The sequence below is a fragment of the Mesoplodon mirus genome, assembly GCF_964341445.2.
Source record: "Mesoplodon mirus genome assembly, chromosome: 7".
Taxonomy (NCBI): Eukaryota; Metazoa; Chordata; class Mammalia; order Artiodactyla; family Ziphiidae; genus Mesoplodon; species Mesoplodon mirus.
The window spans coordinates 97,182,675-97,197,259 of record NC_138983.1 but is presented as its reverse complement, the minus strand read 5'-3'; the positions used below and the strand labels follow the sequence as shown (position 1 = coordinate 97,197,259).

The 14,585-nt window shown below is 47.5% G+C and overlaps 2 protein-coding genes and 1 pseudogene across 3 annotated transcripts in view; all 3 read left to right on the top strand.

The window, feature by feature from the left end:
• LOC309808894 (centrosomal protein of 78 kDa-like) overlaps positions 1 to 14,585 on the top strand; it is a 981,446-nt pseudogene that overhangs the window by 275,477 nt on the left and 691,384 nt on the right. The gene's annotated exons all lie outside the window — the stretch shown is intronic.
• LOC309807680 (interferon regulatory factor 6-like) overlaps positions 1 to 14,585 on the top strand; it is a 445,413-nt gene that overhangs the window by 132,570 nt on the left and 298,258 nt on the right. The window lies entirely within an intron of this gene.
• The window catches only part of LOC309808078 (forkhead-associated domain-containing protein 1-like), a gene marked incomplete at both ends in the record, with an annotated part of 196,499 nt that overhangs the window by 57,900 nt on the left and 124,014 nt on the right, over positions 1 to 14,585 (top strand). The window contains 6 exons of the mRNA XM_082628085.1: positions 1,090 to 1,198; positions 4,864 to 4,994; positions 7,240 to 7,329; positions 8,357 to 8,461; positions 12,208 to 12,309; positions 14,194 to 14,314. Coding sequence (XP_082484211.1) covers positions 1,090 to 1,198; positions 4,864 to 4,994; positions 7,240 to 7,329; positions 8,357 to 8,461; positions 12,208 to 12,309; positions 14,194 to 14,314 — 658 coding nt within the window. The remainder of the gene's footprint in view (positions 1 to 1,089; positions 1,199 to 4,863; positions 4,995 to 7,239; positions 7,330 to 8,356; positions 8,462 to 12,207; positions 12,310 to 14,193; positions 14,315 to 14,585) is intronic.

Here is a 14,585-nt window from a genome sequence, read left to right as displayed (position 1 = left end):
TTCGTGCCCCGGTCCGGAAAGATACCACATGCCGCGGAGTGGCTGGGCCCCTGAGCCATGGTCGCTGAGCCTGCGCGACCGGAGCCTGTGCTCTGCAATGGGAGAGGCCACAACTGTGAGAGGCCCGCATACAGCAAAAAAAAACCAAAATAAACCCAAAACAAAAGAAAGAAAACACCCCGTGGGTAGTCAGAGGAGAGGACCGTCATAGCTCATCCCCCTGTGCCGTGTGCCAGGCTTGATCTGAGCACCTGTACACATGTTAACTTATTAAAATACTTCTAACAATCCTATCAGGTTGGGACTACCATCACCCCGCGTGCAGACTGAACAAAAGGAAACAGAATATGGTGTCCTCCTTGTGCTCACAAAGCCCGTTAACTGGCAGAGACAGGACTTGAAGGCCACAGTCCGGCTCCCTAGTCCATGCCATGCTTTACAGCCTCCAACTTCTCACGCTCATTCCTAGAGCCACCTGGGAAGGAGGAACCAGGCAACTAAAGACTGGGTTTGAATCAGACTCCACGTCTGACCAGCCGCGTGATCCCGAGCAGGGGGCCTCGCCTCTCTGAGTCTCAACCTGGCTCCCTTGCAAAATGGGCACATTAATGGGAACGTCAGCCTTCAGCAACGCTGTGACGAGTATCAGTGTAGCATGTGTGAACGGGCTCTGTAAACTCTGGAGTGTTCTGTGAGGTATAAACTACCCTCTATTCTCATTAGAGGGAATTCATTTCATAACCTGCTCCCAGCTCTTGAACTTTGCTGTGCATCCAGTCAGTGCTGGATGATCTGGAACCAACAGCTGGTCTATTTATGGATGAAAACCCACAGGTCATAGGAAGACAGCAGCACCGGAGCCCCTGGGTGGCCACAAAGATAAGGTTCGTGTCTTGAGGACCGATGACATGGTGGTCACTGAAGGAACAGGCCCCTCCTGCCCCTTCCACTAGTGACAACTGAAAACCTTGGTTTCCCCAACACCCCGATCCAAGATCAGCCCGACTCTTTGCCCAACGTTGGAGAAGTACCGGCGTGTCCTGCAGGCCTGGCTGACCCCCTCTGACTGTGTGTTGCCTCCTTCCACAGATCAGTGCCCTACAGCAAGGCTACAACCAGGTGCTGAGCCAGACCCTGGAAATCACCTCCCTGAAGCACGAGGCCGAGAACTTAAGGAGGGATGCCGCAATCACGTCAGGTGAGGCCCTTCTGCATTCAGGCCCCAGAGCTTCTGCCCTCCCGCTGCAGACATCACCAGTCAACCAGCGCACCTGTGCCCGTGACACGGGTGCAGCCTCAGGGATCACCCATGTCGGTGCATTAGAGTTCTCCCTCAGTGGAGGTTTCTTGCCACCCAGTTCCGAGGGCAGGGCCTGGTAAATATTTGAGAGAATGGTATCTCTTGGCTACAAGGTCTCCTGAGCACTGGCCCCACCAGGGAGAACACAGGTCGCCTTGTGGCTTGGGTGGTTCCACAAAGCAGCCTGAGTGCAAACTAGAGCATGGACAAAATGGGGTCACTCCTTTAAGGCACCCATAGTCTCACCCATTTCAGCCGAGTGCACTTGGGCCCAAAGGAAACCATTTTCTAATTTGATCAGAGGTGGTTCCCTGATAAAGGGCTTGGGTTGGGAGAGGGGCAGCCAATGCACAGCTGTGACTGAGCTTTGATTCCCTGGATTCCTTCATTGCTTCCACATGTTTCTTGAGCTCCTTCTAGGTGTCAGGCCCCGTTCCAGGCTCCGGGGAGGGAGAGCCAAGCAAGACAGTCAGATTCCTGTACTCACAGATTTGGGAGGGGGTGACAGACAATAAAAGTAAACGGATGAATAAACAAGCCCACTTCAGAGAGCAGTGGTGCTGTGGAGAAAATAAACTGTGTGTCGTGGTGGCCAGCGCTTCAAGGGGGGAGGCCAAGGGGGACCAGCTTAGTGGGTGTGCAACCATGGAACTCAGGTGGGACTTGAACCCGTGGGCTGGGACTCGAACCCAGTCAGAACCCACTATCTTTTAATCGAGATCATGCATCTGGTCTCGGGACTTACTAAAGCTCAGGTTCTTTATGTCTCATCGCAGAAAGAATTCAGTGAGAGACAAAGTAAGAAGTGGATTTCTTTAGAGAGAAACACACTCCACAGACAGAGTGTGGGCCATCTCAGAAGGCTAGAGGCCCCCAAATATGGGGCGGTTAGTTTTTATGGGCTGGGTAATTTTATAGGCTAATGAGTGGGAGGATTGGGACAACTCTAATATTTTGGGGAAGAGGCGGGGATTTCCAGGAATTGGGCCAACACCCACTTTTTTTTTTTTTTTTTTTCTGTACGCGGGCCTCTCGCTGTTGTGGTCTCTCCCGTTGCAGAGCACAGGCTCTGGACACGCAGGCTCAGTGGCCATGGCTCACGGGCCCATCCGCTCCACGGCATGTGGGATCTTCCCGGACCGGGGCACGAACCCATGTCCCCTGCATCGGCAGGCGGACTGTCAACCACCGCGCCACCAGGGAAGCCCCACCACCCACTTTTTGACCTTTATGGTCAGCCTCGGAACAGTCCTGGTGCTGGTGCGTGTGTCATTTTGCTCATGTATTACAATGAGCCTGTAATGGGGCTCCAGTTCCCCTGGAAGTCGAATCTTACGCCCCCTTGGACCTAGCCGATTCTAACCAGTTTATGCTGTATCCTCCACGGCTATGTCCTTCTTTTAGAGAGGACCTGTTTCAGGTGGGCAAGGACAAGCCAAGGGCAAGCGAGGCTGCGTGGAGTGAACAGAGGATTGTGGGGCTGGGCAGGGTCGGGGGGTCTGGGTTTTTATTCCAAGGGTGTTGGGAATCCAGTGGAGTTTTTTAAGCCGAAATTGACATGCCTAGAGACCTGAAGAGGATGGGACCACTCACAAACGAGGGGAGGGAGAGAAGCAGGTGACAGGGAGGAGACAGTGAGCCTCGGAGGGGCACATCACTCTGAAGGCAGCCAGCGCGTAGCAGGAAACATACCCACTGCTGTAGAAGCCAGGCACAGCATTGAGTCGCACGTGAATCCCCATCTCTGTATGAATCTGTGCTTTTCTTCTGCCTCACTCTGCAACTTAATCACACCCAGCCCCACCCCCTGCTGCCCCCAGGTCTCTGCTTATTCTCCTCCCTCACTTGGGATGTCCTCAGATATTTTCTGAGCACCTCCCCCAGGCTAGGTGCTGTTCTGGGCACCAGGAATGGAAGGATGAACTCGCTGGTCCTCACCTTCCTCCCGTATGTCGGCCAGTGAAACCTCATCCAAGCATCAAGCCTGTCTCAGATCCCACCTTCTCCGATCAGGGAGTCGGACAGACCTGGGTTGGGATAATGCTTGAGATGGGCTGGACCCACTCAAAGTGTGGCAAGCCCCAGAGGGATTTCCAAGTAACTGAACTGTGTCCTGGAGGCAAAGCTCATTTTTAAAATGAAATTCTGGAGCATTTTGTGCTTTATTTCATAGACATTCTTGATTGAAACCTACCACTAAAACTGGGCCTGATGTTCTTTTAAGAAAAGAACCGTAGGAGATAACCCAATACCACTGCATTTATGCACCCTTCTTCCCACTTTTATTCAAAATGATACTACAATGCAAGAGGGAAGAGATATGGGGAGATATGTATATGCATAACTGATTCACTTGGTTATAAAGCAGAAACTAACACACCATTGTAAAGCAATTATACTCCAATAAAGATGTTAAAAAAAATGATACTACAGTAATGGAGTAGTTATCTATTGCTGCATAACAAGTTACCCCAAAATGTAATGGATAAAACCCCAACCAATATTTATTATCTCCCCCAGTTTCTGTAGTTCAGGAATTTGAGCGGGGGGTGACTTAGTTCTCATGAGTTGCAGGCAAGATGTTGCCTGGGGCATCAGTCATGTCATCTAAAGCCTCGGGGGGAGCCGGAGGATCCCCCTTCAAAATGGCTGCTCATGTGGCTATTGGCTGGAGGCCTTAGTCCCTCAGCACACATGCTTCTCTCTAGGGCTGCTTGAGTGTCGTCACGACACAGCAGTTGGCTTCCCCCAGAGTATGATTGGAGAGAGAGCAAAGAGGAGGCCACAGTGTGTTTTATGACCCAGCCTGAGAGGAAACAGTCCGTCATTTCCAGAGTATCATATTGGTGACCCATGGCAGCCCTATTCAGGGTGGGAGGGGCTACACAAGGCATGAATTCTAGGTGGTAGGGATCATTGGGCCCATTTTGGAAGCTGGCTGCCGAGAAAAATCATAGGCGCCATGTAACAAACATAATTTAGCCACTTTGTGTTCTTGGGACATACCGCATCATTTGACCCTTACAATAACTCTGTGTGGGACAGACAGTGGGAGGTGAAATAGCTTGTCCAAGACCACCAAGCTAATAAGTGGTAGAGAGGGGTCCAAACTCAGAGGACTGTGAAACCAACCACCCACCCCATCAATAGTGTCCAGCAGTGCCCTCTGCCACACGCCCGTCTCCTGGCCTCTGGAGAAGAATTCCTGGACCTTCCCTGTGCTGGGCCTTTGTTCCCCAGGCCCATGGTGTGGCCTCTCCTCCCGGCTTTGCCTGGCCTGTGCCCACAAGGGGCCCCCAAAGGCTTCTCCTCTCGCTGGTGCTGACTGCCCCTCATTCTCACTGAAGCCTCAAACCCTGTTCCGTGGACTTTGCTCTCATTCCCATTCCTGCTCTGTGACCCTTGGAAAAAGCCTCCCCAGTTCTAGGCGGGCACCGGTGGTGGCCCGGGTTTGGAACGTCTTGTCCGAACGTTGGCTGAGAGCCATGGTGTTGCCAAGAATCCTTCTTGCCTCTTTGACCTCCATGAGTCTTTTGTTTTGGTTTGGTTTGGTTCTTTTACAGAGATGGTGTCATCTTTGCAAAGAGACGTGTTAGTAAAGGATGGTCAAGTTCAACAACTACAACAGGAGGTGAATCAACTGAAAAGTGAGAACAAAGAAAAGGATCACCAGCTCGAAGCCCTCAGCTCCAGAGTGAGTGTCGGGTCATCAGCAAATTGTAGCTGCGAAAAGCAGACACAGTGGAGTCACATGACACACGGTGGTGAGATGAGGCCAGTGCCCAAGGACACAGGGAGGGTAGCTGCTGGGCAGGTGGCCAACTTCTCTGAAGCCTTTCAAAGGACAGTGTGTATGTGGCTCAGAAGAAGCATAATAGATTTTCACATCCAGCAAACATTTTCTAACCCCTATTATAAATGAGTTTGTTTAATCCCAGCAACAAACCCACCTATGAGCATATACTGCCATTGCAAAGTTTAACATTAAACAGAATACGATCTCCCTGTGAGCACGGATGACCACACGGCTGCATCGTGGTCCCAGCACCGCTGGTTCTCATAACTGTCTTCACAGCAGAACGTCTGAAGATCCAGATGCAAACACGCAGACGCTCATTTCTTCCTTAGACTCTAGTGTGTAGAATGTCTCTATGGAAGATGAACGTGGTAGGCAAGCAAAGAGCTTTTTATATGTAACTTTGACCCTTTGCAAATCTTGCCTTCAATGCTAACTTTAGAATCCTGCCCCTATAGGATAAGATTTCTCAGTATTTGCATGATGTGCCTGTTTCTGTGAGTCAAGGTAAAACCTCAAAGCTTTCATCTCAGGTGGCAACTCAGAGATTCCCAGAGGCTACCCGATAGCTAGGTCTGCATGGGGGTGGGGTGAGAACAGATCTTGAGGTTCCAAGGAAAAGGCACAGTAAGTAATACCTGGAACGTAGTACCATACCCAGTTTGGAGCTGGTGAAAGGCACTGCACGAGCTTTGGGATCAGACAGACCAGGGTCCCATCCCAGAGCTTTCTTTTATTGTAACTTATTTGGCCTCCATTTCCCCATCTGTGAAATGGGGATGACAAAATCGTTTTCTGAGAAGTGGGAGGCTGGTTTTCGTTGTGCTCTTCTGCCTCTGCCCCGGGTCAGCTGCCTGGCCAAGCCCTCTGCATTCGTTTCTCCCAAGCAGGGTGACTTCCCAGGCATGTGCTATAGCTGTTTAATGTGGTGTGTGTGTGTGTGTGTGTGTGTGTGTGTTGGGGACGGGAAGGGGATGCAGAGCTGGTGCTAAGTACAAGGAATCTGCAAAGACAGCACCTGCTTGGCTCTTCTACCTCCTGAAGTGCATTTGGATGATTTATGTCCCCGTTTCCCCTTCCTCGTTGACCTTGGAATGAGGTCCCTTCTCCTCTAGACTGTGCTGGCCAATAGCACAAGGGCTCGTCACCACCAAGGATACTGCTCTTGTGAACATTTGAGATGCCTTTTTTTTAATGACATATATCATGTGTGTTAATTTTAGAAAAATAAGTAGATGACATTGAGAAGAAAAAATAAAAAGAGAGGAGAGGAAATGCTACCTTGAGAAATCAGTGTTAATATTTTCATGTATGTTCTTCCAGTCTTGTTTCTATATATTGCCTAGAAATCAATCAATCAATCATTTTATAGTGAATTTATACTATGCACATTTTTTAAATTTTTAAATGCTTACTATTTTCCCGTGCTAATAAATCAACGCTCTTATCATTCGTCTTAAAAGCTACATACTTTCTCCTGGATGTATCCAGTGTTATAAAGTGGTCTGCTGTTATAAACAACACTTGGGTTGTTTCCTCTTTTTTTTTTTTTCTTCCACTGTTACTGACAATTCTGTGAAGAGCATCCTTGAAACTACAGATTTACTTATTTCTCCAGTCATTGTCCTTAAGGTACATTCCTAAAGTGGGAATTGCTGGGTCAAAAGAAGGCACATCCATCCTTATGCCCTTAATGCCTGTTGCCAAGCCGCCCTCGGGCAAGACAGCTCCGTTTACCCCTCCACACCAGTCGGGGCAGTTGTTTCTTTGAGATGCAACCTGCACAAAAGCCCTAAGATGGACCTGAGCTCACTGGCTCAGCCCCCTCCGCCCTCACTGGTCACAGCGTGAAAACATCCCAATTCCTGCACCCTAAGTCCCCAGACTCTACAAAGCTGGATTTCCCCTGCAGTGAAGTTTGCTGGCTTTTGAAGAGGAACTTAGATGCTCTATTCCTCAGAACTCAGGAGAGGGGTGAACTGGGAAGGACTGCAGGATCCCATGCTCCCATCACACAAATGGTCTCGCCTCTCAGAATTCAGAGGTGTGATTGGGTTATACAACAGGAAACACTCCTGGGCATGAACACAGGTACTTGGGACCCCCAGCCAAGCCCCCGTGGCCTTGTCCTTTTTCTCCACAGTGCTCAGTGCTGAAAGAAGAGTTACAGAAGGAAGATGCCCAGAAGGAGAAGTGGGAAGCCCAAGAGAAAGAGTTAAAACTCTGCAAAACCGTGCGTTGAACCTCCTGACCCCTAGGTGTCCACTGAAAGCCTAGATTGTGGCCTTGAGGGTTTTGGAGGGGTTCCTTGGCCCATTAGCTAGCACAAGCTCTGGGGCTTTCTGGGTGTTTGTCTGTTAATGTAGTCTCCTAATTCTTTGATTTGCTGGCCTCAAAGAGATGGGTGAAAAGACCATGGAAAACACACTCTCCCCAGATTTTCTGGGCAGTTGGCTCAAGGCCCCTCATCAGGTTTCCCCTGGGGAAAGGGATGGGAGGTGGCCACCATATGCTGCTAGAAATTCACCGTGGTCCCTACCCCTGGACTTGTGATGCCCAGACTTTCATGATCCACTGTCACAAGTTTTATCACGGCCCTGAGCACTGTTATTAACACAACTCTTCTTGAAGTATTTTTACTTAAATACATTCAATTTTACAACAATTCATAAAACCAAAATAAAAAGCAAATGTATCACTGGCCTTGTATGGAAGGTGAACATAAAAATGAATACAATGAGAAGATGACCACTCAATGTAAATGTTCACCCCCTGTACCGGCCCGAACCCTCGTGCACATCACCAGGCATACGTTTTCCATCCGTTGGGAAGGACGGTGCCTGGGACGGGAGCAGGAGACATGTGTTCTTCTCTCTGTCAGGAGCACACTTCTCTGCCTCAAATGAGAAAAAAGAAAAATGTCATTGTTCTTTTCTTCTAAACTGTGCCCATTGTGTCTTCCAAACAGCCCTTATTTTGATTGAACTCAAAAATGTGCCCCAAGGAAAGAGACTCTAATGAGTGGATAGGTATCTTGTACTGTTTAATCCAGGATCCATGCTGATCTTCAAAAGAAACTCAAATTTTCCCTCACCCAGCCCTTTCATTGCATCCGTTGAAAGAAAGTCTACTTTGCCTCAAATACGTGGAATTGTCCCCCAAGGGAAGGAGTTAAGCGAATCCCAGACTAGGTTTCTGCCTTAATGAACCGGATGAAATGAGTTGTGAAGTTGACTTCCCTGTTGTTGGAACTCTTTCAGCAAATCCATGACATGGAAAAAGAAATGAGGAAGCTCAGGGTGGAGCTGAAAATGAGCAGTACCGAGCAGAGCCTGATCTCTATGACGCTGTGGGAAAAGAGCAAGGTATGGCAGGGACAGGTCGGCCTGGGAACCACTCTGTGGCCAGCACTCCACCTGCATCATCTCTGTTCATCCTCACAATGACCCCATGCGGTCTATACTGGTATTAACCCCACTTTACAGTCGGGAAAACTGGGGCTCACAGAGGTGAAGGAAGTTATCCAAGTTCACTTGCATAAAGTAGTTGTGGCAGAACTTGAATCCAGGTCTGCCTGACTCCAAAGCTCCTGTGTGTAACCACAACCCTAGACTGCCTTCAGATCTTAATTGTGAAATTATCTAAGAAAGAATTGATCCATTAAATCAAGTTTGCCAATGATGTTGATCCAACTTAAATTCTCATATTGATTTTTTTTTGTCTTTTTGTTCCATCATTGAGAATGTTTTTAAAAATCTCAACATGTTTGTCATTTCTGTGTTTCTTCTTTTAATATGAACGATTTTTGCTTTATATATTTTGAGGCTGTGTTACTAGGTGCATATAAATTTAGAATCCTAATACTTCCTGTAGAGCAAAACTTTAGATCATCATGAAATATCCCTTTTCATCTCTAGTAGTGTTTCTCCCTTAATGTCTCCTTTGTCATTTAGCTTCACCACTGGCTTTCTGTTGGTTAGAGTTTTCATACCATATCTTTTTCATATGTTCTCTGTCAATTTTTGTCTTAAGGTTTAGACATATGCCTTCAGATAGCGTATCATTTTTACAAAATCCAGTTTGACAATCTTTGACTTTTAGTCCATTTATATTATGTAATTACTCGTGTACTGGGGTTTAAATCTACCTTCTTGCTCAATACCAGATGTACCATCTGTGGTATGTTCCTTTTTCTCTCCTTTCTTGCCTCCTTCTGAGTGGATGGTTTTCTCTTATTCCACTTTCCCCCTTATTAGCTTGGAAATATTTCACTTTTTTACTATTCTCTTAGTAATAGTAATACAATAGCATTCATCCTTGACTCACCAAAATCACACATTAATTAGGTTTTTCACTCTTCTACTATTCTCTTAGTAGTCATCCTGAAGACTACAATATGCATTCTTTTTTTTTTTTTTTTTTTTTTTTTTCGGTACGCGGGCCTCTCACTGTTGTGGCCTCTCCCGTAGTGGAGCACAGGCTCCGGATGCACAGGCTCAGCGGCCATGGCTCACGGGCCCAGCCGCTCCGTGGCATGTGGGATCCTTCCGGACCGGAACACGAACCCATGTCCCCTGCATCGGCAGGCGGACTCTCCACCACTGCACCACCAGGGAAGCCCTGCATTCTTAACTTACCAAGAGGCAATAGTAGTTGATAATTATGCCCTTCTCCTTGACAGTGCAATGAGTTTCAAACACCTTAACTTCACTTACCCCCTCCAGATTTATAAGCCATTGCTGTAATTTTCTAAACTCCTCTTGATACTTAAAACCCCACAAGACATTATTAGTGTTTTTCTATAGTCAGTATCATATCCACACATTACCCTTACTGTTGCTTGTCTTTTCTGCATCTCTGATCACCTACCTGGGTTCATTTTTCTTGTGTCTGAAGAATACCCTTTAATGTTTTCCCTCATTGTGGCTCTGCTGATGACAAATTCTCAAATGTGCCTGTGTGTCTGTCTGGAGATGTATATTTAACCTTCACTCTTAAAACACATTTGACTGCGTATTGAATTCTACAATGGCAATTCTTTTCTTTCAGCACATTAGATACAGCATTAGATATGTCACTATTGTCTTGTGGCTCCTATTATTTCTATTTAGAAGTCATCTGTAAGCCTAACTGTTGTACCTTTGCATAATCTGTCTTTTTCTCCGGTTGCTTTTAAGATTGTCTTTTCCCTTGATTTCCAGCAGTTTTATTATGGTTTATCTAGGTGTGGATTCAGTTTTATTTACCTCGTTGAGTTCGTAGGGGCTTCTTGAATCCCTGGCTTGGTGTTTTGCCTTAGTTCAGGTGCTTGAGCTCTGTACCACACAGGCAGTGGGGAGCTACTAAGGCTTCTGAACAAGTGACTGATGCAATGACATTCGTGGACAGTAATCAGGGTGAAAATGGTAGTTACAATTTCTCACGTACTAGGAGTTACCTTGAACATTTCATCTCTTCATCTTCACAACAGCGCTGTGATCTAGAAATCATCCTCTCCATTTTACAGATGAGAAAGTCAAGGCTACTAGTTACTAGTAAAGTAACTAGCCCAATGGCACAGTCGGTTTTGTCTGACTCCAGGTTCGTCTGACTTCAGTGACCCTGGCGTAGCAAACAGCCACATGCTACTGTTTACACTGAAATTAATGAAAATTAACTAAAATTTTTAGTTCAGTTCCTCCGTCACACCATCCCCATTTCGAGTGCTCGATCCCCAGATGTGCCTGGTGGCTGCCATATTAGACAACACAGCCTCGCTCAGAGTACCTGTATCATTGCAGAAAGTTCTGTTGGACAGAGCTGCCTTACAGCTGGGTAACTCTCACAGTACCGTTAAGATTGCACTGGAAGAAACTAAACTCGAGGCGAGGAGGCCACTTGTCACAGTCCAGCTTGCATGTGAGAGGGGTTGGAGGACAGGCATGAGACCCCCGAGTGTGAGAGAGGGAGCAGGGCGGCTGTTGAAGGTGACTCTGAGGCTTGGGGACGGGAACGGGGGCTGTTCATGCAGAGCACAGATAAGGGCAGAGTCCAAGGCTGGACTTGGCTTTTGCAGCATATGAAAAAGGCTGCTGACATAGAAGTCAGAGCATGTTTAGACCTGGGAGAAAACTAAGGCCCAGAGAGCTTAGATGACTTTTCCAAGGTAACGGAGCTGGGTAGAGGCTCTTCCACTGGACCACACTACTCAGAAGAAAGCTCTTAAGGGCTTTTCTGGGTCTTTTATTACATCCCTGTGATCCCCCTCTTCAGATCCCTAAAAAAACAGCCTGTGAATTTGTTTCAGCACAAAAACTTTCCATTTATTTACGAGAGTTTGCCTCATTTCCTGTTAGTGCCAGGGCCCAGGGCTCAGCAGGTGCATCCAAGAACTGAGCAGCTGTGAGGCCTACACTGGCCAGCCAAGGGTAGCGTGGAGCACGCCCAAGCTTACCGTGTGTTGACTGTTACCCAAGCAAGGGGGGAAAAGTAGGCAAGCTTCTCCACTTTAAAGGCCTTCCTTGGCAGGCTGCAGTTCTTAATAGACATTGCTTTGGCAAGCCTCCAGAGAGGTTACCACCAGTGAGTGTGCTCAAAGTGGTAACGACAAACAGTTATGATAATAAACCCAATCATAACATTTCCAAGTACCCATCACGAGTTATTAGAACGAGACTGTACAGCGGACATTCCCGTCCACCTTTCATAGGTTACAACGGTACTTAACACTCTCACAGAGCCCTTAAGCACTATTCCAAACATTGAATCCCCACAATAACTCTATGCAGTGATACTAGTATCATCATCCCCATTTGACGGATGAGGACACTGAGTCACGGAGCAGTGAAGTAACTTTCCGAGTGTCGTACGGCTGGTTAGGGACCGAGCTGGGATGGGAGTGTGCGGTAGAACATAGTTGAGCCCCGGGTGCAGAGCTCGGCCCTTTCCCATAGGGGGCAACTCCCTGTGAGTTTGCCTCCACCCTGTGCATGCCTGTGACCCCTGCTGCTGGGCTGCAGCTGTCCCTACCCCTCAGGGACTCCCCCACTGCCATTAGCCCCCCCAGAAGAGTTTCCCCAGAGGGCATGATGATCACATTAGCAGCAAGCCCTCGGTTTCATCATCCTTTCAGGTTGAAGAGAAGCTTCGGCAGGATTCCAGAAGGAAATTGCTTCAGCTGAAAGAAATGAGGAACAGAGCAAACCTCATTAAAGCCAATTTGGAAAGGGCAGTAGGTCAGGTAGGCGTGCTGCAGAGCCCCTTCACGGGCCCGTGCTCTCCACGGAATCCCGCACCCAAGCGGCCGGCAGGGATGAATGAGGAGGAAGACGGCCTGCCTTAGTTCACCCACTTATTTTCTATACGAAGAAGTGTCTAGAAAGAACTAGAGCTGAGATTCTATCTAGATCTAGAGTCTGAGCTTTTAACCACGATGCTCTACTACTTCGCTATTAGTTACTAAGCTAAGCATCATTTTTCTGTGTTTTGAAGAAAGTTTAGTGAACCTTTGTCCCGCCCCCAAAGGTAGTGGAAATGACTCCTGCATTAGTCCTGTCCCCCATCAGCTGCAGTTCCCCTTCCCCTCATTTCAGATGAAGATCAACAGTTCTCGGGAAACTCAGCAGTATTTGCTGCAAGAAGAGTTACAGCAGCATCTGGCAGAGAAGGAGAAGCTGACCGAGGAAAGACCGCAGCAAGAGGAGAAGCTGAAAGCCAGAGTCAAGCGGCTAATGGCAGAGGAATCGGTAAGGTGGTCCCCGTCCTTCTCTTTACTACTGGAAACTGATGAAATGGGCTTTCCTATGAGAAACAGAGGGCATGTACTTAGATGGAGGAATCTCAGCAACTCCTTGTTGGGAACTAAATTAATTAAAGAGGGTGAATGATGTAGGAGGAATTAACATGAAGCTTGAATCCTAAAACTCAGAGATCAACTTGAAGATCAACTTGAAGAGGCAAGGTTATTGAAATGTCTAGAAATGGTACTTTGTTTATATACCGCAGCTGATTTTATTGATACAAATCCCAGTCGTTACTGCGGCTCCTGGTTTGTGTCTAAGTGTGTGCAAGACCAACCAATAGTATTTCAGTCTTTCTCTTCATGCATATCAGGGGAAACACATGGCCAAAACGGCTACTTACTTTTCCAGAAACCAGCCAATTAGAGGATACTTTACAGTGGCACCTCTCAACTCAAAGGTGTCCACGGATCATATGGGGATGTTGTTGAAATGCAGATTCTGACTCAGCAGGTCTCGGGTGGGGGGAGCCTGGGATTCTGCATTTCTGAACAGCTCCCAGCTGGTACCGATAGCACAGCTCTGCAGACTACATTTTCAGCCACAAAGTCTGAGAAGAAGGTTTTCCCCAAGTTGGCCGATAAGAACCACCTGGGGCTTCCCTGGTGGCGCAGTGCGTTGAGAGTCTGCCTGCCGATGCAGGGGACACCGGTTCATGCCTCGGTCCGGGAGGATCCCACATGCCGCGGAGCAGCTGGGCCCGTGAGCCATGGCCACTGAGCCTGCGTGTCCGGAGCCTGTGCTCCTCAACCGGAGAGGCCACAAGAATGAGAGGCCCACGTAACGCAGAAAAAAAATAAATAAATAAAAGCCCCTCCAGGGACTTCCCTGGTGTTCCAGTTATTAAGACTCTGTGCTTCCGCTGCAGGGGGCGCGGTTTCGATCCCCGGTCAGGGAACTAAGATCCCGCATGCCTCATGGTGCAGGCAAAAAAAAAAAGCCCCTCCAGGAGCAAATTTGATGTGATTGTTCAGAGATGAGACCAGAATGACAACAAGTGGAAACCCAAGCTTAGAAGAACATTAGAAGAAAAAAAGAAATAAAACATGGGGAGGGAACATAGCGGGGATCTCTTATTTATAATGATGCTAAGTAGGTAGGAAAGTTGGAAATCTTCCTAGATGTGACTTTGTATTCGAAATGAAATTTTTAAATTCCTTCTCTGCTGAAGCCCTGTAATGATATTTTCCAAGGTACTAAGTAAGTGACAGGGTTTCTGCTAATCCATGATTTGTTCATGTTTCTTCAAATACAAGAGAGTGAGATTGTGATCACTGATAAAGCTGCTGTCCTCACCATTCTGGCCACAGGAGCAGTCCTTCAGTGATCTAGGAGCCAAGTGCAAAGGGTCCCGACATGAGGAAGTCATTCAGTGTCAGAAAAAGGCCTTATCTGAGCTTCGTGCGCGAATTAAAGAACTTGAGAAGGCCAGCTTGTCAAGTAAGTTTCCTCCTGCTTAGTCATCCCTCTGTGCTGAGAACCATGGGCCCCAGACTTGAGGGTTCACTTTAGGGACTAACCAATTTGCCAGGACCACCATCTTCTATCCCCATCATTTCATAACTAAAAAAACATAGTTATAAAAAAAAGATGGGCAGGAAAAAAAATAGATGTGTAGGCATGAGCTCAGAGTCAAGAGCAGGCCTTGATATTAAATAAACAGGATTTCATGAAAAACTCAGAACCTTGTCCTTCTTTTTCTTATTTCACT